Below are 25,284 nucleotides of genomic sequence, written 5' to 3' on the forward strand. Positions count from 1 at the left end.
CACATCATGTCCGAACATATTGCACCTGCTATGTCATGTACATATTTCTGCTTACTCATCTGCTTTGCTTTGTCATCTATATACACTCATGTATCTCTGAATAAAGTGTGTGTGCTGCTCAGCATCTCTGACTCAGTGCCACTCTTTCTGAGAAATGTGCCCCAGGGCCCTGAGGAGGAACAACCAGACCCAGGCGGGGGGTCAAGAATGAAACCAGAGAGACAGGGTTAAGGAAAATAGGAAACGTTTTCATAACAGGAAAATAATGTTACCTGTTGAGTTTAATCAAAGATTTTGGCACTGTCTACATACATTGATACAGGAGCTGCTCAGAGATATACTGGTTTAATTTGGGAGTAGCCAAAGAAGCCAAGGTTTCCATTCACCATTGAAATATGAGCAAAAATATTCAGCAGCCTAAATTACATTTGCCTGCCAATCCTCTTCCATTTAATTTTCATTTATGCTTATCTAATATATGAAAAATAAACACATGGAAAATGATAATATATACGTTTAGAAGAATGTAAGATTCTTTAAGAACATCTGGTAGTGTTATGAATATAAGTTGAATATAAGTATTTGTTTTGAAATATTGAATTTATATAAGGTTTTCTCAATGACCTGTTGATTCATTCGGCATTTGCTGCTTAGAATGTACTCTTTCAGTTGGACCAACTGTTAGAAAATAAAGTATATAAGGTGGCCAGTCTTAAATATTTTTAGATTTACAGCATTTAGCTGACGCTTTTATCCAAGGCGAATTACAATCATGACTGAATACAACTGAGGGATAAGGGTCTTGCTCAGGGGCCCACCAGTGGCAACTTGGCAGTGGTTGGACTGACTGGCAACCTTCTGATTACTAATCAAGTACCTTAACCACTGAGCAGAATGTAGTTTTCTATATACAGCATTATTAGCAACCGTAACGGTAGTAGCCGTTTAATTTGAGTGTTTCAGAAAACTGCGGTCGATAGAATCGTGAATGTACATTATGCACACTAGGAGGAGCCATACAGTGGCAGTGGCACATTTCCTTCCAACTTTAAAACACTGCGCCAGCCGAGGCCGAAAGACATAGAATGGATTCAGTTTAATCCTGTATCAGTTTTATTTGTCCCAAACCCATGCTACCATACCAATGACCGCATCGACGTTTCGGCAACTGACACAAAAGAGGTTTTATTTGCCGCTCGCCGGCATGGTCCTCGCTATCGCCTATCCGCGTGCAGCCGGGCCTGTGACGTAGGATTTCGGGAGTCGTGGGAGGACCGCGAGCTCGCCTCGAGTTATCAACATGGATGGAGAGAATTAGAAATAGCACTCAGATGAACACGTCTAACTGGGTAAGTGAAGCTAGTTTAACGCGAAATGCTAATTTCCATACGACATGCATAACGTTTGTGTATGTTTACGAAACATATGCTGGCGAGTGTTGAGGTTTTTCCGCACCATGTGAACACAGCTGGCGTGCCGTCCATACCGGCTTTCTGTCGGATTGCTGTGGCACAGGTTTATCAGTTTAACTAGAGTTTTAATTAAAGGTATTCAAAGAGACTAACTCCACTTGGATGGATGGTAAGATTTGGCCTTTTTTATATGTTGGCTAGCAAGCGTATCACAGAAAACAACCTAGATCTTTTTCTGCAGTTTTAGGCCAGCGAGTCCTGACGGTGAGCCCTTGCGAAATGGTCCTATTCGGTATATAGTTACTGCATGTTTCCCGTGTTTCTTTCTCTGTCGTACCTACAGCGATAGTGAGTAGCACGGTGAGGTAAACAAATCTGTCCTGCAAATGAGGACCGTATTACTCGTCTGACTAGTTTTCCCCACCCTGAACTCCTTACTAGAAACGTTATGTCGTCGTGACAAATACCTCCAACCAGTCATGGACAATACACGTCTCGGTAGCTATTTAAGAAATGGTTATCGGCACAGCTTGGCTTACGTTTATCTGACATTTAAGTTTAGTTGGGTTAAATCCTTCCTAATACGGAGAAGCAAATCAGTCAGGCAGCCTGCCAAAGGTGTAGCTACTGGTATGGAAGAGTTGCTGGAAAGTGAACCAGCATTTGTAGTCTGAAAGTATCTTAAATGCTGTGAGTGTGGACTAGTGAACGAGAATTTACACCACACTTTTTTTTTTCGGCATAACGTGCTACAGAATACACAGACTTTCTGCTGGTGTTAAAATAAGCTTTATAACAACAATAGCCTCGCCAACAGTAAAGTCCAACTCTTGTTACTGTGTTTTATGAGTTAAAACAGTCAGCATAGCAACAAGTAATTTTGGCATAACGCGTGCGCCTTTTTTCCCTTTCCCTTTTTCATGGACTTACATAACGATCTAGAGTATTTGATTTATTTGCGAAGAATCTTGAAAGTGTATGCGCAGTTCAGCAACAAGTTGCACTCCAAACACTTCAATCTTAAGGGCTCTTGCACTATTTTTGTGTAGTTGGAAAATCTCGGAGCCGGGCTGGACCCTCGCACAGGGGCGCGTCTGCTGATGTGACATGGTTTTGCCACTTTGCGTCATCCCTCTTGAACCCCAAGGACGCTTCAGACGCAGATCAGATGGGCTTCGAAGTGCTTTATCAGCCATGCCCTTGCACTCGTGAGGGTTCATGTTGTGTGACGTTCTTGGCTTGTTTTTTGGTACATTTTCAAAATGATTTTTATTTGGGTTTTTTATTTATTTATTTATTTACTAATAGATGGTTGCTCACCACAGCACAAAACTTTCCCTGCTGTGATCCCGTATGTGGTGAGAAAAATACCAGTGGATTCTCAGGACCAAGAATTCTACAGAGCTTTCCCCTAGAGGGTCCTGAGCCTCAAATAAATACTTCCACATGACCCCCTGTCCTCATGCCAGAAAGAGCTGTTTCTGTACTCCCAGTGACGTCCAGGAATTCTTCATATGTCATCTGAAGGTTCTTATTGCGTCTGGGATTTGTCCATGGGGCTCCCCTTATTGTGAGATTTCTTGGGATCCTACTTAGCCCTGGGCTGTACTCAATTAGGCCTGACCACAGGCTCATCTTGGCCCAGGGAGAGGCTCTGTTGTACAGTCTGCAGAGTACATGCAGCAACTAAAAGACCTTATAGCCACACAGTCCTTGGATGGGAAGAGGTTTCGTGCTTGCATAGCTGATGTGAAAGTCGCAAGTTTGAGTAGTTGTAAACTCTTTATCTCATTCTTTATCTCATTCAGACTGAAGCCTGAAGCTACTCTAGTTTTTATTATTATTGTTTTCTCCTTTTCCTCAGTGGAGTTGGGCCATCCATCCTCATCTCTCGAGTACGATGCTTATCCGCTTCTACAAAATGAGTGTAAATAAACAGCTGCCTGTCGGCGGCTTTGAAGCCTGGCCTGAGATCGATGGGCATCACAAAGCAGTTGACCAGCGACAGTTTTGGGTCACGTAGGCTGCTGCAGATAAACGGTTGTCCACCACACACTACAGGCATGGCTGTCAGGGGGGTCTTACTGTAACAACAGGTTTCATCTGCTTTTTGTTGCATGGGGCATTCAAGTTGGTCCAGTAAGTTTTATTCAGATAAGGAGTTAATGTCTAAAGGCTTTTATTTGAAACTGCCGAAGCACACGTTTCTCCAGCCTTGGAGAGGCACATGGGTTTGTGTTTTTGTACTCAGCTGCATGGGTTTTCACTTACTGATGCAAGATTTTGTGTTCACATGGTTTTAATAGTGAGACCAAAAATCACTTGTCAGTTTGCTAGAGTCAAGGGCTTGTTCATCAGAGCTAATGTGTTTGCACAGGTTTTTTTTTGGTCTCAACAGGATCACCAATGTTTACAAAAATGTAAATGATCAAAATTTGAAATAAGAACCTTATAGATGAACAAAATATTCAGACTGCATTTGTTTTCAAGCAGGCATACACATTACAGGGGACCTTTGTAACCGTTGCTGAGTAAACATGTTGGCTGTGTTGTTTGACCCACCAGGGAGCTAATTAGGTTGTGTGCACTACAACTCAGAAGTTCTGGAGTGTGACTTAGTGGCGAGTGACATTTCACTGTCGAAGTTTACTTTCCCGGGGCATTTGGCTCTTCCATTCCAAGTAGCATACTTTAAAGGCAGAGAGCCACAGTTTAAGTCACATGATCATTTTAGAGCTTCTGTATCACTTGCTTCCACTGATATGCTTGTCAAAGGGCTGAAGATACATGGAGAGGTCAAATTCTGGATGTGATTAGAGCAAATATCAAGAGCACTAAATGGGTTTAGGGTTGGGCTGTATGACCTTGAATCTATATCATGATATAATTTGATGCATGGATGGTAATGGTATATTTGTGTTTAAGATTTTAATATAATTGCTCCTGAAGGGGTAAACATTGGTATGGCAAGTGCATGACGGCTATTACTGTATTCATAGCTGTATTACTACATATTTCAAAAAGTACAGAAAATAAAATCTCTATGCTTTCACTAGTCCTAACTACAAAACATTATTTCTGCATGAAATATGAATTAAACATTATCTGTCTAGGGCTATTATGAACCTGCGACTTCAGTGAAAAATTGTGATCATTTAATAAAACCACTTGTAACAATAACTTGGGTTTAAATATTAGCAGGCTACATACATGTAGTATAATTTACCTAAAGTAGAAGTGTTACTCCTCTGAAGGCCTTTGGTAAGTCAAGGCTTCCTTGAACATTTATATACTTGAGAAAAGTTTCTAACACTCATTTTCTGGAGGAAAATTTACTGACATGGCAATTTTCTGGGAATTAAAATAACTTGGTTATTTATCAGTTGTTATATTAGGTGAAATGAGCTAGAATCATTACGTTCTCATGTTTTGTCTGTAAAAATGATTGAAATGACTGATTCAGGCAGGACTAAAAGCACTGAGGTATGTGTGTACACACAGGTTACTCTTGTCACTTTCTCATACTTACAAATGTGTGGTTTTCAAGTGGTGAGAGAGAGATTGCTGGTGTTTTCTAAATTTTAGCTAATAAGTGTATCAGCATAACTTGCACAATATAGTTTGCTGGCTAAGGTCGGAAACTTTGAATGTAACCCAATTCCATTTCCAATTACAGAGGACAGCTTCTTTTTGGAACCAGGTCTTTGAGGTTTGCTTTGGTCTCGGTTGCATTTACGTTTTCCTACAATCCTCTTCTACTTGGTTTTGTTTCTCCAAAATAATGGTTAGGAATCGACTTAGCAACGTGTACTAATGTTTCCACTCACGTGGGAAGAGTAACATGTGTTTACTCTAGTAGCCTGAGTAACATGTCTAGCAGAGCAGTTAAATGGAAGTCGAGTAATAATCTGCTTGTACATGTACGGTTTAACACTGCATTTTTGTTTTGAATAATTAATAAGAGTGAAGGTCTTTTATGTTGCCAGCTGCAGATGTTCATGTTTATTTTGTCTCGTGAGGTGGCTGTTACTGATTAGCTTTTCTTGGGCTTTTTGTGTTGTGGCAAAATCCATACCATGGCACTGCGTCATACCAGTATACTCTTAATACCGGTATGCCACCCACCCCCACATTTTAGTGACTTGCCTCTTAAACTGTGATTATTTAGTGCTAATGTTAGAAATTAGTCAATGCTTCTGTCAGGATTCCTATTTAGAGAAACCCCCTCTTCACAGCCTACATCATAAAGAAAGACACCATCCCCTCTGCTGTGCATTTCAGGTTATGGAGCTAATTACATTAATATTTAAGTAATAGCTTATGTAGAAAGAAAGTTTAAAGATTCCAGAGTTGAATGGGATTTTATGAGTGATGCATGTTGGGGGCTGTAGTTTTAAGAATGGGGCAGGGATTAAAGGAGTGACATGAAATTAACTTCAACTAGGTGTTGCGGTGTCAGTGGTGCATTCTGACAGGCCGTAGTCAAAAAAGTCTGTGGAAACCATATTGTTACAGTAAAAGTTCCCCATTGTTGACTCTTCTCCATAGTAGAGAAATGTATTGTTCTGATTTCATGAAGTATTTGTAAAAAAAAAACCCTCTTTAATTAAAGAACCATGGGTTGCTATCCAAACTTTAACACAACTGTAACTGGGGGGGGGGGGTAAACATTGTTGTTGTTTTCTGTTGTGTTGCTACTTGGTCTGGCTGAGCAAAAATCATGAGTGGTGATCTACCAATGAGTACAAAGTTTCCATGTTAGCATCGCAGGCCTATAGAGTTTGTGGAATTTTCATTAGGATGGAGCCATGGCCACGAGGGTTGTGCCTGGATCTGTCCTAGTGCCTCATGCTCTTCAAGAACTGGACATTTCCATCTTCGAGCCCAAAGCAGAAAAGTGGCGGTTGGTGAGGTTTCGGCTGGACTGGGTACAGAAGTGACTGTGTACTTCAGATGGAGGAGGTGGAGAGTGGAACCCTCTGTGGCAGAGGGATTCACATGGCATTTCACAGCACTGAGAATTTTGAGGTTTACTTTGCAGTGTCAAGTTAAGACCTTTTCTCCAGCTTTCAGTGAAATGCTCTTGTTTGCTGCAGTCACACTGAGATACTGGATGGTTAATTGAACACAGACATAGTGGCTTTAAAAAACTTGATTCAAGCAGGTGTTGTCAGGAGATGAGTGGTGCATGAAAATGGCATTGGAAATTCAAAGTGAGGCTCTTGTCATTTCGGAAAAAGCTGTAAGTGTTTGTGCTTTGTCTCACAGGTCAACCCCCATCTGCTATTGCATTGTCTTTCCCTTTTTTCCTTCTTTTTTTTCTTCACGAGACTGAAGGTCCAGCTGCAAGTCTCAGACAGGAAACCATCTCACATCAAAATAACATCACAGCTGCAGAAGCAGAGAATATCCCGCAAACAAAAAAATCCTCCATATAGTATAATGCAGCGTGTCCTTTTAGTTTTTGTCATATTAGATCATGGTGTATTTGCACCTGCATTTTATGATTTTCCATTATTGTAAGTAATGGTACCTCAATTTGTTCAGCTAGGTCACAGTACTGCAGTGCAGTGTGCTATTGGTATGTCTTGTTCACATATAAAAGGCTTGAATGCTCAGGTTTCACTGAAAGATGCTGAGAACTTTGTCATTTATTAATGAAATGCTGCTTTCTCAAACTTTGCTGAAGTGTATGTATGTATGTGTGTGTGTGTGTGTGTGTGTGTGTTCTCTCAGGAGGCAGGATAAGGGATTTCCTGCGTCATGTTCCCCATCTCTGGTCTGACAAATTTGGGCATTCCTGGCCTATCTGAGTGCTATTGGAACAGCAGTCCCTGATGTGCTCCTCTGAAGAGGACATGAGCGAGTATAGGCTAGTGAGTCGGTATGGTCGTGCTTTTTCATAAGAGGAGAACGATGAAGTACAAAGCGTGTTGCACTTTAATCTTATAGCTGTATTGTTAGTTTTACATCTGGCAGGAAAAGGCACCTGTTCTGTCACCCTAACATCCTGTGTTGCATTTTACAGCTGAGTGATCATGTGGTTAAAAAGAAAAACAAAACAAGAATAAGTCAGAATGTCTACAAGTAATTTTCCTCCACCTAAGATGGCTGCATGGCGCTATTGTGTCTTGCTGAGTCGGCTTGCTGTGTAGCTCTAGGTGGGCGTCTGGCAAACAACAGAAACTTGTAAAGTGTCCATAAATCTCATAATTACATGATGTGGGATTTGGTGGAGGATTATTTCTTGGCTTGAGTATATGCTTTACTTGAAGGCCTGTGGATTTTTGTGGTGTTTCTGCCTGAAGCGTTTGTTTTTCCCTCTCAAATCTACAGTACTGGTCCAGTATCAAATCTTCTCCTTAGCTCAGGAGAAATTGTTAATGAGGACAAGGTATCTGATATCACTCTGTCAAGCTGTTTGAATTAGAAATGCAAACTGGTTGCTTTAAAAGGGGTGAGGTGCTTGAAATCGGTGTCTTCTTCTGTTAACCATAGCTTCAAGGCATCCAAGAAAATCCAGCAAGGGTCAGGAACGTCTCCTAAAGAGGATTCAGCTATGGGATTGGGTCTCTACCGGGGCACAGCTTGTTCAGGACTGGCAGCAGACAGGTGTGAGTGCATCTGTAAGCACAGTGAGGTGGTGGGTGGCCTGGTGTCAAGAAGGGCAGTAAAGAAGCAACTTCTTTCAAAGAACAACATCAAGGACAGACTACAGGAAGTACAGGGATTGTACTTCAGAGGACTGGGCTAAGGTTTTCTCTGATGAAGCCCCCTTCAAACTGTTTGGCACATCTGGAAAAATGATTGTCTGGACAAGAAAAGGTGAGAGCTACCATGAGTCCTGTGTCAGGCCCACAGCAAAGACTCCTGAAACCATTCGTTTCTGGGGTTGCTTCTCATTCATGGGCTCACTCACTGTTTTTGCCAAAGAACACTGCCATGAATAAAGATTGGTATCAAGTTAGGATTTGGCCAGAAAGCTGATATCCAGCATGCCAGGGTAAATTGCAGAAGTCTTGAAAAAGAAGGGGCAGCACTAAATATTTTTCATAAACTTGATGTATGTGTCAAAGTTAAAAAAAACTTGTGAAATGCTTAAAATTGCACTTGAGTATACCATAGGAACATCTGACAAAATATCTAAAAACACTGAAGCAGCAAACTTTGTGAAAAGCAAAATTTGTCAATCTCAAGCTTTTGTACCTCTAGTTACCATGGTAATAGGCACCATGTTTAGCCATGTAACAATTGATGGCATTAATGATGATGGTATCAGTAATGTCAATAATAACTGTAGTCAATTGGTTTGGTTGCTGAGTAGCTACCAGTGTCACTTCAAAGACAAAACCTTCTAACAAGGGTGTGGTACAATAGTGCTATTTTTCTAATTTTTTATTTTTTTTAAGGTTGATCTAAAATGGCTGAGCTACAGTGGCATAGATGGACAACAGTGGTTCAAGAACATGCACAGTGAAATGAACTTTGCAGAATGTGCCAGGTGGTACCGGTACCTTTTATAGTTAAGGTGGTTTGGCTCTAAGACAGTGATTATTTTCAAATGACAGTGATTCAGTGGTCATACATGCATGAAAATGTTAACTTTTACAGCATTTATCAGACACTTTTATCCAAAGTGACTTACAATTATGGCTTAATACAGCTAGAGTAATTGAGAGTTAAGGGTCTTCCTCAGGGACCCCACAGTGATTGACAGTGGTTGGGCTTGAACTGGAAACCTCCTGATTACTTGTCGAGTACCCAGTATTTCCTAAAAATCATTAATGCCACGGCAGAAATTGCAGGTTGTATGTCTTCTTAATACTTGAAAGTTTACACGGGTCTTCTCTTAGAAGATGATGATGATTTTCAAAAAAAAGACCATCTTTAAGAGAAATATCCTCTTTTTTTGGTGCTTGGTTATAACATGTTTGAAAATTGTTCCAGCATCTTCCAAGCAAGATTTCTCTTGTTGCCTTAAACAAATCACAGGCTACTTTGCTCCTTAACTAAAGTTAACATTGCATTAACTTTACTTCAGTGGAAAACTAGGTTTGAACCTCTACATTTTTGTGAAGAATACAAAATGAATAGAATATGTAAACAAAACATTATATTTTATTAAAGTAGTTGTTAGTTCCATCCCAGGCCACGTTTGACCTAGTTTATTTCGGGTTGTAAATGTCAAGCTAGTCACCCTGACGTGGCATTCTGAAAACCTCCAGTAACAGTTGCTTTCTGTGCAACCAGGAGAAAAGGCTTATTGTGCAACTCTCATAGCCAGAGCCCTTCCAAGAGAACAGTGCCAGGCTCCTTTTTCTTTAGATATCAAAAAGCTGTCACAAACAGATTGTTCATAGCATGGCCAGGCCTGTTGTCTGTGATGTCTTCTACGTTGTATGATTTGATGAAGGACAGATCTCATGCGAGAGCAGTTTTTCCGCTGTTGGATCTCCATGTCCTGCCCTGGGGCTCTTGCATATTGCAGGCCTCTTCCTGTTTTTCGGCATGACGGAGTATGGCTATATCTCCAAGCTACTGACTGGAAGCTATCAGTGAGGAATGTCACTGCAGGAACCGTGAGGTGGTCACAGAGTCTCTTTGGGTTCATTATAAGGCCATTTCCGTTAGAAACTGGGCACCCACTATGAGATTTAAGGTCCTGAGTTGGCATTTATGCCAAGTCTTTGGGTATCTCCTTTTCTTTTTTTTAATTGCCAGTTAAATCACTAGTTATTATGAGATGTCATGTTAAACATTATGTGTTTAATTGTGAATGTGTCACTATATGACACACGAGAGAGTCTGCATTAGAGTAACTCTCTTTCAAGGTCTATATCTCATTTCAAAGGGTAAGGGCTATTGTGTGTTTGTGTGTCTTCCCCTTTTGACTATGGTGATGTTCGGGAATTAAGATTTTTTTAATGGTCCAGCTGGTATAAAAGGTCATAAATTTCACAACATTCTTAGCAAAACAACATGTAATGTATAAAAGGCAGTTTCGTGTGCATTTTAATTACAAGAAATGGTAAATTGAATTCAGTGTTTTTCCAGAGTGCCTGCAGTTCTGTGTTTTGCTCAAGACATGGAGTCCGTCCATCGTGTACAACCTGTTGCAATGATTTGCTCACCTTAAACCTCTCTGCTGTCAAACACACCTCACTCAATTTATACACACTGTCATGAAAACTTACACGTACGCAGACATCATATCACCATCCATCTGGACCTTTGCATTACAAATTTGAGCCATGCAAATGGATGTTTGCCTTGAGCATCTCTGTATTGCAGCTCATGGCTTTACAGACACAGGGAGCACATTTCATATAAAAGCACTGGGGAATGTAGTCAAGACTACCTCTCAGAACGTTTGGTGAAGGTTATATAATCATTAATTAGACATAGGAATTCACTTTATTTGTAGTACTGAAAAGCTACAAAGATCTCTCCAACACTTATCTGTATTCAGAGAATAAATGACTATAAGTTTCTTGTTTCACTTTTGAAGTAATGAAGTGCCTGTTCTCTTTAGGGCCATGGTCATGAAAACTCACATGTATGCGGACATCATATGTACATCCATGGTAGTTTCATGCCTTTGAAATTCCTAGGAGGTCCCCAGTTATGTGAAATTGCAGAAGAGCTTGATGAGGTGGCGTAACAGATTTGCACCTGAGGGGGGTGAGGGGTGGGTTTGTTCTGCTACACAGAACAGCAGTCCTGCTCACATGAGCGTTCCAGGACGTCACACCACATACGGACCCACTGGCCATTAGGGAAGAGTCTTGTTCTATTATGCAACATGCCATTGGTCATATGATGTCTCATTTCCTTTCCATAAATTCCTCGGCAATTAAACCTGTATGCTGAGTTGGATGAGTCTTTCATCCCATCACGCTGTAGCTAACTACATGATGAGTGAAAGTGATTACCACGATGCTTTATCTAAAACTGGCAAGTATATCTGTTATGACACAGTAACAGTCGTGCAGGCTTCCAATATGCCTGTTCATTTTTGATAGCATGCCTGCAAGATAAATTCGTCATGTTTTTCAAAAAATTAATGGTTGCTGCCCCCCACTTACAGCATCCAGAGTCAATTCAATTACAGATGTTTCCATTGCTCAGATTGGTACTTAGTCTATAAAAGAAACCTTGCTAAGATGGACTGATTTTAAAAACATGTTGCTTGGCTGTGCTCGAGATAAATGCACCACGAGACAGCTGCTGGGGCCTATTTTTACCAGGCAGGTGCGTCAGACGCGGTGAGCCCACAGGCCTCAGTGCTGGAAGGTACTGGTCAAAACAGCCCTGCCCTGTCTACACTGAGACCACGGTCTACATTCTGGGCCAGCTCTGTGGGCAGTCCTCACCAGGACTCGTCACCGCCTCTGTGGTCATGGCTAAATGGTTCCGTTTTAAATACAGGGGTTGTCAGCTTTTCTGTCTTTATTTTCTTTGATTTTATTTGGTATGAAGTTGACGAACTTACTATGTCCATCACAAACTGTTCAGGGAAATATTTGCTACAGATATTTCTGCGTTCAAGAATGTCTGGAATGATGCACAGACCTAAAAATTAAAAGGTGGGGGGTTACGCCACCGCTAGTCAGACATATCTGAATGTTGTTCTGCATACCATCACTGTCACCTGAGGATCCAGTGCTGAGCTTCCTCTTTTCTTTTGTCCTCGTCTGTGGACCTGGTTAGTGAAAAACAGCAACTCAAAATACTGGTTCTGAATGTAACATGAACTACAGAGCAACAAATTCTACAAATCGTGGTGCTTCCAAGAAATAACAAATGGAGTTCTCTAAGCTGTTTCTACCTGCTTGTGTCTTGGCAAAGTGATGAAAGGGCATGTGTCTTGAGTTGCAAGTAGGCCTAAGGAACCTCCGTTTCTCTTTTGATGTGTCTATTCATATTGCAGTGAAGCTGAACTAGCTAGCCCCACCTTCCCCCTTAGAAATTCCTCTTTGCTGTCAATTAAACTGCTATTATCTCCCTGTGTGGGTGATTTTTTTTCAAAGCACTGTCATACAAACTTCCTAGATGCCCACAGCGACTCTTCAACTCGTCAGTGCACATGTTTACTTGTTATTTTTGCGCTTATGGGAAAGGGCTGTTGTGTTGAAGACGATAGGTAGTGCAGTTCACCACAGCATCACAATCACCGGTCTGTAGCTGCGGATAAAAAATCTCCCTCCTCAGCCTGTGCTATGAATACATGGCAGTATGATTTTTTACCCCTCTTCTGATTCAGACAAGTGTGTCTGTGTTTGTCCATAACCCCGGTGAACAGAGAGTGAAGGACCTCACACAGCTCTTTGGATCATCGCTATCGTACTTTCGTGCATTAAAGGGTAAAAAAGCGTGCTTACCGCCCTTACCCCCCCACACACACAGAGAGAGAGACAGGGTGTGACGTTATCTCACGCTTTTCTAATCCATTTTCCGAGTTCAGCATCTGTTTACCGGCAGGAGGATCACATTTTTTTTTTATATGAAAATGTCGGTCCAAAGCTTTAATTTAAAATGCTTGCTTTTCGCTAAAAGATCTCATTAAGAATATTTTTAACCCATCTGGATAGCAGACCTATTCCCATTTGAAGTCGGTATTGTTTCACAAGTTCAGGATTAGATTTGTGTAAAATCTTTATAATACATTGGCCTATGAACGGCAGTTGTTTGATTTACACTCCGATACGTTTCGAAACAGGGACGCGCACATTAACCGCTATCCGACAGCAAGAATTTTGACCGATCAATGCCATCAGTAGATAAGCTGTACATGTGTCTACATGTGCAACCACCCACATGTAACTTCAGCTGCGTGGGAGCAAAAAGGAACACGACCAAGTACCGTGTGGGACCATTTCGAGATTATCTTGTAAAATGTGCCATGCCGTGTTGAAATATAGCAGTAGTAAAAGCACAATGCAATGCCACTTCCGAAGCAAATATCAGTTGATGGAGGACAAACTTTGCTTTCCATGTTGGCGGGTGGAAGAGATAAATTGGAGAAGCCTTTCAGTGTTCGTGAAGGATATTTTGCCCGTTGGCGTGCTCTGTGGTGCGTTTTAAGGTGCTTTGTCGAGCCTAATTACTAAATGCATTCAGGACCGACTATTATCCTTCGAATTGAAGCTCGTTTGATTTGACTGGTGTTTGTAATGTCACACTCCTCTATTCTAAATCGTACACTCAGGAAAAAAACTTCAATGAGCGTCACCAAGAATCATTACTTCGGCGCGCTGTTTTGTGGTATGTTCAAGTAAATATGCTTTTTTTTTTTTCTAAAGGTCGGTGAGTAAGCAAACGAAGCATCTCTAATCTAAAGTAACTTTCGACGATAACGTGGCAGATTTGGGTCGTAAAATGTTATCACTTCCCGACATAACTTGAGACTCCAGAAAGCCGGTCAAATCTTGGGCGCATTTATTTGTAATTGACCCATCGTCTAGAAAGTTTAAAGTACCTTGCGCAGGGTTACCCGTGTCACTAGCTGTGATGGCTGGCTTGCAAAGAGAAATTGCGCAGCAGACTTACGCTCGGCTTGCTTTCGTCTGTCGGCGCTCTTTTTCGCGTACTCTGTTTCACGCCCCCAGTGCGCCTCTCGGAATAACGATATTTTCTTAACAGTTTCTGAGTTGAATGTTTTCCTGACTTGAACGAATTCACTGTGGCTTTTAAAAGACACAAACATATGTGTTATATTTTGACACAATCCACTTCAAAGGTGAGTGCGAGTGTTTATCTGAAATGCGCTCTAGCGGAGCGCAGGTTGCAAGCCAGCTCCGGGTAAACCAATTTATCTATGAAAAACCGCAAATTAATCTAAAGCTCAACGTGCTAGTGATGCATGTTTACCCGTGGATTTGAAAATATATATTGATAATTGATCTGGATGGCTAAAATAAATAAACTTTTGAAGGTTTGTGGATTCTATGAGAGAATCACATTGTCAGAATATTTTGCACTAGCTAAGACCATGTAATATGAAGTTTGTGTAGACACATCAGAAGGTTTTTCTATGCTTGTGACGTATTCTGATAAACCATACACCAGGTGACTAAAGTTTCTTATGATGTATGAAATAAAAACTGCCAGATGCCTACAACAGGATATGTTGTGCAACTCTGAAGTCTAACATGTTGGTACATGTTGGTACATGACGCTCCATCTCGGGCTCTGAAACTGAAACCAATGCAGTATTTGAATCCTTTGTGCCATATTTGTTTCAAATCATGAAATTACACAAAATATGAAACTATTTCTCTCTCTCTCTCTCTCTCTCCCCCGCACTCTAGCAGTTGGAGTTCCTGCTGTAGTACTATACTTCATGGCTTTCTTGCAGAGAGCTGGAGACTACTGCCACGCTCAGCATCGGCGCTTTTGAGCCAGGGGACGATGCTCTGCGTTGCACCCACCGGCCTGTACTGATCTCCACCTCATCAGCCTTCTCCCTGCCCCCTTGTCTGACCACCTGGCCTCAGCAGCTAATGGGGTGATCTTTGCGTTCCTGCCAAAAGGAAGCTTTCACACAGAGGCTTGTTAAGCCAAGGGAATACAATTTAAGCACCCCAAGTGTCTTGAATGAGCCTTAGTTTATTTTCATTACAAACAAACAAACAAAAAACACTGAATACAATTCAGCAAGGCCAGGGCTGTTGGGTTTACTTTTCACTGCTGCGTAAAGTTTCTTGGAGAGTCTGTGCTGTGGAAAGAACCAGCATGGCCCGGATGAACAGGCCAGCCCCTGTGGAGGTGCGCTACAAGAACATGAGATTCCTCATCACGCACAACCCCACCAACTCCACCCTGAACAGCTTCACAGAGGTGAACCATAGCTCTAGCTTCACGACCCAGCACCACCAGTCATTTTGTTGTTATGGGAACCACTTTATTTCATGCTTTGCACTCTTTCTATGTTGTCCTTTTCACCCACCCCCCACCCCCACCACCAAAAAAATCACTGTTATCCTTTTACTATGGTTCCTCCCATCATCCCTCACTCCCCCGGAAGTACATGTGCATGCACAGCCACACAAGTGTGTATATATATATATATATTTTGCCCTCGTCTCCGCTTGGCTCATGCTCTTAAAAAGGCGAGCCCTAACACTGCATCTGCAAAGCCCCCATTACTGCAGTGACCCATCCCATGCTGTCACATGGCATGGAGGTGCAGGTGCAGCTTGGAGGCTTCTGTGCCCGCTCACATGGCAACCATGCATCTCAAATGCATCGTCCGCGCGCTCTTACTCACACTCACCTGATGTGCTTGCCTTTTATTTATATATATATATATATATATATATATATATATATATATATATATATATATATATATATATATGAAGGGAGACCGATCATGTTAGATATAGCACATGTAAATGTTTGAGTTTGTCTGCATGCTCTGCTATTTTTATATTTAAATGATACAAATGTGTGTTTTGTTTGTATGTTGAAATCTTGTTTTCTTTAGTCTTTTTTGGCTCTTTTCAGGACCTGAAAAAGTATGGCGCCACAACTGTGGTTCGTGTGTGTGAGGTGACCTATGACAAGACCCCACTTGAGAAGGACGGCATTACTGTGATGGTGAGTGTTTGTGTGCTCTCCTGCTTTTCAAAACCATGTTTACAGAGAGAGCAATAGAGCGAGAGCGAGAGAGAGAGAGAGAGAGAGAGAGAGAGAGAGAATGAGAACCAGAGGAAGAGACTTGCACACAGACCATGAGATTGTGTGACAGAGCCGATCATTAGGAGGCCGGTCATTAAAACGGTTATCAGAGACACAGACCTCATGTACCCCTTATTTCTCTCTCTCTCTCTCACACACACACACACACGATGACACTGACTTCGTAATGCAGAGCTGTTCACTGAACTACACATGTTTCTTATTACTTATTCTAGCATCAACATTTCCCTGTTGCTAGGAAGCATTGGTGCTTGCTCTGTCTGAGCTCCCTACCTTCTTCCTTTTTGCTTTTTGTTCATATATATTTATATATATATATTTATATATATATATATATATATATATATATATATATATATATATATATATATATATATATAAAAGCCAGAGTCTGTTGGCTTCTCTGCCTTCTGCTGAATTGAAGGCCACACAGAATGTGTTATACTGCTTACGACAGGCACAAGAACACTGGCAAAGTGTTCAGATCTGTCTCAGTCACAAAGCACAGAGCAACTTGAGCCTTGGATGTTCATATGTACATTCAGGCTGAGCAAGGGCACGGGACGTTGGACATGCTGTGGTGTTTTCAGGACGTTGTTTCATGCGTATGGTAATGCTGTACCCAGGCCCCCTGAGAGCTAGTACTCAAGAGATATGAGTGACAAACAAGGCTCTCATGGGAACAATCAGCAGTGCTCTCTCTCTCCCTCTCTCTCTCTCTCTCTCTCTCTCTCTCTCTCTCTCTCTCTCTCTCTCTCTCTCTCTCTCTCTCGGGAAGGTGGAGTAAATGAAGAACTGCATCTGTAATTTGAAGTCAAATACCTGTTTGATTTAATGAGCAAACATATCATACCATGCATTGTTTGCAGCTCTTGTCACCATGATTATGTGCTTGTTCTTTTGTGTGTATGGGCAGAGACAGAGACAGAGAGAGAGAGAGACAGAACTTACTACCTAATTCCCAAACTAGGTCAGGGCTGTTTACCCAACCCACATTACATCAGTGGACCCCATCTGCTCACATTCAGAAAGTTCTTGACTAAGCTGCCTTTCATCCTTTGGAAGGTGTGAGGATAGTTGTATCAGGGCCTTTGAAAGGTTTCAAAGAGTTTTTTTTTTTTTTTCCCTTTATTGCTCACTTTCCTTCCAGATTTTATCCTGGGAGGTGTCACATACTCTCCTGCCCTTCCTGAATGTCATGTCCCTAGAGCTTTGGGGGGAGGGGGGGGGGTGCTGTTTAACGTCATATACTTTTCTTTCTCTCAACACTGCAGTGATATAAGCACTGTACTGCTTCTATGAGCAAGGCCTGTAATCAGAGCTCAGTCTCTGCCCAGTCTCTGTGGCTGTGTGTTCACGGGCGCTCGCACTTATGTGGACGTGCTGGGCTCTGTGTGTGTGTGTGTGTGTGTGTGTGTGTGTGTGTGTGTGTGTGTGTGTGTGTGTGTGTGTGTGTGTGTGTGTGTGTGTGTGCGCGCGCGCGCGCGTATGTGTGCATGGCACGTTGCCGGTGGCAGCTGTATTGCATCAGGGCCCCTTCATGGTGTTTTGGGTGGGCGGGAATGGGCTTGGTGGGGACGGGCAGAGAGATGGGGCAAAATGTTCCGTAGCAGTTGTGAATCAGGGCTCTGACCCCTCTCTTTACCTTGGGGTCAACGAGGCATGAGGCAGATTGCACACATGTATGCCCACACTCGGGCAATGACAGCTATCATCTACATGCTTCACCACCCCTCATCTCTTACACTTAAACACACACGCGCTCTGTAACAGAAACAAGTGCCTCTACTTTACTCAGTATCACCATCAATAGCTTAAAACCTTGTATTCCTTCTAAATAAATATGTGGACAAAAAAAGGCCTGAATTATTCTCTCCCAAACAGACTCATTTAAAAAGAGAAAAAGCTAAATAAATGGAAATCATATTGACTATAAATTCCTCCTGCAGCTGATCCTATACCAGAGGTTTAGGTTTGGCCTCAGGACCTGGATTTCTGTTCTGTTCAGGCACCCAACATGCTGTTGCCAGGTTATCAGGTTCTGCAGCCTTCGGTGGTTCCTGAGTATCAGGACTTGGAATAGAACAAACCATGGGCTTGTTAGAGGTCACTGTGAACTGGGTTGAGAGCCCCCTGCCCTAAACCTTATTCAAATGCTAGGCTTTGCATGTATGCTTGGTTCATTTTTACCCTGCATAACTTAAGCTCAATTCAGGTGAGCTTACTTCATTGTTTTCTTGCAGACCACCATCTTACTCACCTTGAAGTGAGGGACATCTAGACCAGGTGTTCTCATCTCCACTCCTGGTGTCCCACTGCTCTGTGCCAGTGAAAGCTATTCCCTCAATTACCTAGCTCTTCACAAATTGGGTTAGGCAGACCAACAACGCTGACTGTGTTGCCAGAGGCTAGCTATTGACCGCTACGTGTTTGTGTGCAGGACTGGCCGTTTGACGATGGTGCTCCACCTCCGTCGAAAGTGGTAGAAGACTGGCTGAACCTGCTCAGGAAGCGCTTCATGGAGGAGCCGGGCTGCTGCGTGGCCGTTCACTGTGTGGCTGGCCTTGGAAGGTCAGTCGGTGTCCAGTCTGCCTTAGCCAGCATCCACTCTGGTTCTGTTTATTTGCTACGTTAAAATACCCTAGGATGCTTCTGCCATACATGCATACAAAAAATCACCATATCATTTAGAAGAAAAAGAAGAAGAATTCACCAGGGAATCATAAGGTGTGGTGAAGTTAAACAGATTGACACTGAGTTGCAGACAGCAGCCGTATGAACGGTGCGAGTGTGTGTATTGGAGAGAGGTGCCTCCTAGGGTTTTTAGGTTCATGTACACTTGCCTGGTGCCACATACACCTCTCTCTTGCTCAGCCTTGAAGCTTAAGCTGGAAAAGAATGTGAACTGTGTGCACTCCAGAACATAAACCTCTCTTCTCTCAGGAGACATTTTTTTAATATTTGTTTATTTTTACTGGTGATTGTTGCCAAGGTTGATGAGCTTCTTTGGCCTAGTGCCATGTTGTCTCAACTGGCAGCAAGATATCTGTCTAAAGCTCCAAGTGGGCCCTCAACCACTCCACTGCATAGTCTCTTGTCTGACATACTCTTGTTGTTGTTGTATTGGTATTGTTATTTTATTATTAGAAACACTGTGGGGTGAGAGCCCGAAGACAAAACAGGAAGTCGCTTTTTACTTGCCTTCTCCAGTGTGTGCTCTTTCTTTAACCTACAACATGAGACTAGGGTCTCTCCGCTAATGGGGTCTTCGTCCAGTCTGACCTTTCCTGCGGTTTTGATCCCTACTGTTCTGTTCTGATGGAGCATGGTGTCTGACACCAGCGGTACACATCTAGGCCTCCATGTGGTGCCCTAGATGCAGTTTTGCTAGAGGAGCATAGAAGATTTCTGCCCACAGAAACCTCTGAGCAGCACCACAAAAACTCTGATAGAGAGTGGGCTGAAGTATGAAGATGCCATTCAGTTTATTAGGCAGTACGTACACACACACACTCAGACTCACTCACACACTCACTCTCTTTCTCACACTGACACACAACAGCTTGTATGGTACTTACCAACCTGGTGGAAATACTTTTCATATCTAAGCCTGCTTAGATATGGAAGCAAACAGTGCTGGTTATATTTGGAGTTATGTTCCCATAAGGGCCTTATGGGTTCTGTTCATACTATCTCTCGCTCTTGCTCTCTCTCTCTCGCTCTCTCTCTCTCTCTCTCTCTCTCTCTCTCTCTGTCAAACACACTAAACAAAAGGCAGCAGGGCTAATGATGGTTGTTATAAAGGCACTGAGTCGAGAATCATAGTCGTATTGTTTGCGTCTTCAAGGTGGGGAAACCCACCCCCACCCCACCCCCCAGTTCTAATGCACATTTCTCTCATCCACAGGGAATTGACTTCAGCTCTTGAGAAACTGCCAGTGTTTTCTTGGCCTGGCATTATTTTCATTTAATTCAGAAGGCAAATTCTCCCTTCAGCGGGGCTTGTTCTGAAAAGTGGGAGGGGAAATTACTGTTTGGGAATCTTCTCAGAGGCTGTCATTCAGTATTTAGGAAGAGCTCTGGTTTTTATAAACTCATTTTAAGTCTTAATCTTAACAACTCTGCATAGGATCCCCATTAGTAGAATTAAGGAAGTAATTTTTTTTGTAATGATGGTTAATACTTAACAGTCCTAGAAGTCTTTGTTTTCTCTAAGTATCAGTAACTTGACCCATTTTATTCTTGATTTAAGACAGATGGGGGGGGGGGGTTATCTTGGAACATGACTTTCACTTTCCACACTCACACCCACACACCTGTTTGCAAAAGGGGTTTGTGTCCCATTCCTCATGTGTAGCTTTTCTGCAGGGCTCCAGTGCTGGTGGCTTTGGCTCTGATAGAGAGTGGGATGAAGTATGAAGATGCCATTCAGTTCATCAGGCAGTACGTACACACACACACACACACACACACATACACACACACACACACTGCAGCTGCATGTGGTCATCACACAGTCCTTGCCAGAGCTGGAATGTAGTCAGATGGATTTAAAATGGATTCCTGTGAGGTTGGATAATTCTGTTGTTTTTATTAAGCTTATGAACTTTATCTTGGGTGACCCTGCCCTGGTAAGTAACATTTTGATCGGGAATAAAGAAAACAATGCTTTAGTGATTCTTGAACCAATATTGAAATTCTTGGGCCGATGCGATAACCAGTGATTATCATCTGGTTGTGATGAAATCCAATATTAATACCTGTTAATTTTACCTTTATGCATTTTAAAGCAAGAATATACTATAATCTTTATATGGAGTGCAGTGGGTATAAGACCTGTTAAACTAAAAAATGGATCATTAATTTATTGTGCATAACCATGCATAATAAGTAAATCAGACATTACTGTAGAATTACTGTAAACATACATTTGCTTTAAGTAAAATAGTTTAATTCTGTTTTACTTTCTAACCTTTCTCAAATGTCATTTTAATATAACTGCAAAACTATAGTAATCAGACATACTTTGCTCAACACATAAAAAGAAAAAAAAAATGTAATTGCCCATTAAAATTAACCATCTGTGATGATCATTTTACAATATACAAATGAGACCTAAATTAAACAAGGTTTAATCTTTTGGATAAATTAAAATTATCGGCCAAAATTCCAATATCGAAATGATAACAATTCAAAATTGTTCTCACCATGAAACTGTGCATTAGTGATACTGATGGTGATACTTTGATAGTGATACTGATACTGTACATCTCTAGTGATTTTTGTGTGTTGTAAACAGAGTTTTAAATGGTCAGAAATTCCACTGTAATATAATTTATAACAACACTCAGGTTTGCTTAAACCAAGTGCTGATTGTTCTGTTGACATCTTGCTCATGTTTTCACAGGAAGCGACGGGGAGCAATAAACAGCAAACAGCTGACATTTCTTGAGAAGTACCGGCCCAAGCAGAGACTGCGCTACAAGCACCCGCATATCTTCAAGAACAAGTGCTGTGTGATGTGAGGCTGGCACCTCCGCAGTCGCACCTGAGCTCGACTTCACGCCCTGAGCCGTAGTGGACGCACTCTGGCGGCCTGCCGTTAATGTCGCAACTGATTTGGTCTGACTGTCTCCCCACTGGTGCCTAAAACTCCCCACAGAGTGAATACTGCCATTGCGCCTCTCAGGTCAGAGGTTGCCAGGGGTCTCGCCCCCTCCCAGGTCAAAAAGAAGCACCAAAGTTATCTAGGAATGACACCTATAAAAAAAAAACAAAAAAAAACACCTCAAATAAAAAACTTTGGGCCTGATGGACTAGCTGATGTGAAGCCAGTGGGTGTCATTCAAAATTATTATTTTTTTGGTATGTTTTTGGCCTTCTGTTTCTCTCGCACTCTGGAGACTCAGGTCCAGTATTTGACAGCCTTAGCTCCTCTGTTGCTGCTCTGAGACACTGTCGCTTACTGTAGACTTTTCCCATGACATTTAGGAATTTTGTGAATAAGTGCAGTAATGGAAACGGACTGTAAGGATGTGAAGAAGGTCTCATCAACACTTCTTCAGACATGAGCGGAGACTTTGAAGTCTTGTGGAGAAAGTCATGCCCCCTGTATTAAATGGCCTAAGAGGAATAAATAAAGGCTTTTGTGAACTTAGTATCAAAAATGCTTATATATAATGTGGTTTTATTTGTTGATCATGTTCTTTCTCTAAGCTTTTCATGAAATGGAGATGAATTGTTCCAGAAGTCACTTTATGTGTGAAAATGGGTCTTTCAGGGTTTGGTGGACATGGGTCCCTATTAGTGATACCATTGCCTGCCTGTTGCATGCAGGTCAGAAGACATCTGACATTGAACAGGTGGCCTTCTGTGGTTGAATTATTCTGATGAGCTCATGAACTGGTGTCAAAGTTTAAGATGCCTCTCTGATTTTGAGAAATGCATACCTCCTGCTGTAATGATGATGATGACTATAATAAAGTCTGTTTATGAATCATCTGGTCTAGCGTCTTTTGATGCGTAATGAGATGACTGCATCATGCGTGAATAGAGACATGACTCAGCTTATGTACTGCGGTCATGTTTAAGCTTCACTTTAGACATGAGCATGGGGCCCTCTGCAGGACAAAACTTAAATTACATTCAGTTCCACGTGAGTCAGGTGCAAATTACATGTTCTAAACTGCACAAGGATGTGCAGACTTCCAAATGTAACCCTCAATGACCAAAGCTACATTTTTATTTTAGTATTTATAAAGCTATAGTCTGTATTTGGTGTATTATATTGGTGTATTATATTGTGTATATTGTGTTTGCGATCTTGGTAAAGATGATTAAATTACATTAATTAAGAGCAGTGGTAGCTCAGTGATTAAGGTACTTGACTAGTAATAAGAAGGTTGCCAGTTCAAGGCCCACCACAGCCAGGTTGCCACTGTTGCCCCCTGAGCAAGGCCCTTAACCCTCAATTGTTCAAGTTGTGTTCAGTCAGAAGTCACTTTGGAAAAAAGCATCAGCCAAATGCTGTAAATGTAGTGTGTTTGCTCTGGGCTGCAGACAGTGGTGGGTATGAGAACTGATCATAGCTTTTCCCTTAGTCAAAAGGCTGATGCATTCTACTTGCTAATTACATTGAATGAGGTTAGTGTGAGGATGGTGTGGTTGAACTAGCATTTATATAATCCATTCAGGAACATTAATTAGACCAGCGGCTGTCACTAGTGTGACATTTTAGCATTCTCTGTTCCATCATCTGTTTCAGCTTATCAAACTATCCAGCCCTTAGTGTACAGAGTAGCACAGTGAGTGGCAGGCTCCTCCTGCTTCAATACAGACCTAAGCATCTTCACAGAGCCTTATCATTACCTCATCCAGGTAATATGGACAGTCCATTATGTCATCCAGATAATATGGACAGTCCATTACTTTGTCCAGCTAATTTGGACAGTTTCCTCTCCTGGAACTGCACACAAAGTTCAAAGTTCAAAGAGGTTTTATTGTCATTTCAGCTATATACAAGTACAGAACAAAAACAAGACAATGTTCCTCCAGGGCCATAGTGCAACACAAAACAGTGCAACAGACAACATGCTACACAAGTGTAAACAGTACAATATAGTGCAAAAATGTCATTAAATAAACATTAAATAAACAATAATAAATACAGGACAGGACAAATACAAAATGAGTAGACAGTGCAATTATTTAGTCCAGTACACAGTACTGGGCATATGTAAAGTGAGTTGTGCATAAGAGTCAGTGACATGCTACACTGAACATAGCAGTCACCGGTAGCAGCCAGAACAGTTCAGAGTACAGTGCTGGTTTAGTACAGTACTCTAGCAGCAAGTAGGATAATGCGCAAGTCTGCAACAGGAGTGCATAGTTAGTTTATTTGTGCACTAGTCTGATGCAAAACAATGTGTGAGTGTGTGTATGGATATGTATGTATGTATGTGTGTGTGTGTGTGTGTGTGTGTGTGTGTGTGTGTGTGTGTGTGTGTGTGTGTGTGTGTGTGTGTGTGTGTGTGTGTATAAGCATGTGTGTACGTGTGTGTGTATAAAAGTGCCCATTTTTGGAATCTGAATTAGAATTGGAGTTAGCCAGAGTTCAGGAGTCTAATGGCTTCTAGGAAGAAGCTGTTGCACAGTCTGGAGGTGTGGGACCGGATGCTGTGGTACCTTCTTCCAGATGGCAAAAGGGTGAGGGGTGTGTGGGGCCTTTCACAATGTTGGTGGCTTTCCAGATGCAGCGTGTTATATAGATGTTCGTGATGGAGGGAAGAGAGACCCCAATGATCTTCTCAGCTGTTCTCACTAGTCTCTGGAGGGTCTTGTGGTCAAAGGTGGTGCAGTTCCCAAACCAGGTAATGATGCAGCTGCTCAGGATGCTCTCTACAGTACCTCTGCAGAAGGTAGTGAGGATGGATGATGGGAGATGGGCTTCCCTCAGCTTCCAAAGGAAGTAAAAATGTTGCTGGGCTCTCTTGGTGATGGAACTGGTGTTCAGGGTCCAGGTGAGGTTCTCTGCTAAGTGAACACCAAGGAACTTAATGTTCTTGACGATCTCCACTGAGGAGCCGTTGATGGCAAGCGGGGAGTGATCTCGCCTTGCTCTCCTGAAGTCAACAACCATTTCTTTTGTCTTGTCAACATTCAGATACAGGTTGTTGACCTTACACCAGCTCACCAGTTCTCGCACCTCCTCTCTGTATGCTTACGCGTTGTCTTTGTTGATGAGACCCACCACGATCATGTCATCAGCGAACTTGATGATGTGATTCGAACTGTGCATCGCTGCACAGTCATGAGTCACCAGTGTGAACAGCAGAGGGCTGAGTACGCTGCCCTGGGGAGCACCAGTACTCAGTGTGGTGGTGTTGGAAGTGCTGTTCCCGATCCGAACTGACTGAGGTCTACCAGTGAAGAAATCCAGGATCCAGTTGCAGAGGGAGGTGTTCAAGCCCAGTAAGCTCAACTTTCCAATCAGATGCTGAGGAACAATGGTGTTGAATGCTGAACTGAAGTCTATGAACAGTATTCTTACATAGGTGCCCTTTTTATCCAGATGTGTGAGTGCCAGATGAAGTGTTGTAGAGACGGCATCATCTGTAGAGCAGTTGGAGCGGTACACGAAATGCAGGGGGTCCAGAGAAGGGGGAAGCTG

General features: G+C 42.1%; 1 protein-coding gene across 6 annotated transcripts; it reads left to right on the plus strand.

Moving 5' to 3' along the window:
- Positions 1-1,135: 1,135 nt before the first annotated feature.
- Positions 1,136-22,614, plus strand: ptp4a3a (protein tyrosine phosphatase 4A3a). 6 transcript variants are annotated; one of them, XM_081703977.1, is made up of 7 exons: positions 1,136-1,349; positions 7,149-7,296; positions 14,723-15,251; positions 15,921-16,013; positions 18,556-18,686; positions 20,484-20,558; positions 21,523-22,614. In XM_081703977.1, exons 3-7 carry the CDS (start codon positions 15,009-15,011, stop codon positions 21,638-21,640), a joined length of 660 nt encoding a protein of 219 aa, XP_081560103.1. In that variant the 5' UTR covers positions 1,136-1,349; positions 7,149-7,296; positions 14,723-15,008; the 3' UTR covers positions 21,641-22,614. The 6 variants fall into 6 exon arrangements, with proteins under 6 accessions (XP_081560103.1, XP_026879151.3, XP_081560128.1 ...); XM_027023350.3 differs by lacking the exon at positions 7,149-7,296; XM_081704002.1 differs by lacking the exon at positions 7,149-7,296 and having other exon boundaries at positions 14,726-15,251.
- The last annotated feature ends 2,670 nt before the right edge of the window (positions 22,615-25,284 follow it).

This window comes from Electrophorus electricus, chromosome 2 (genome assembly GCF_041902795.1).
Source record: "Electrophorus electricus isolate QZ-2024a chromosome 2, ASM4190279v1, whole genome shotgun sequence".
In the NCBI taxonomy this organism is placed as follows: Eukaryota; Metazoa; Chordata; class Actinopteri; order Gymnotiformes; family Gymnotidae; genus Electrophorus; species Electrophorus electricus.

Coding starts and splice junctions, on each gene's coding strand:
- ptp4a3a (XM_081703977.1), top strand. CDS start 15,009: ATGAGCCTTAGTTTATTTTCATTACAAACAAACAAACAAAAAACACTG. Junction 15,252..15,920: donor CCCTGAACAGCTTCACAGAG/GTGAACCATAGC, acceptor GGCTCTTTTCAG/GACCTGAAAAAGTATGGCGC. Junction 18,687..20,483: donor TGTGTGGCTGGCCTTGGAAG/GTCAGTCGGTGT, acceptor GCTTTTCTGCAG/GGCTCCAGTGCTGGTGGCTT.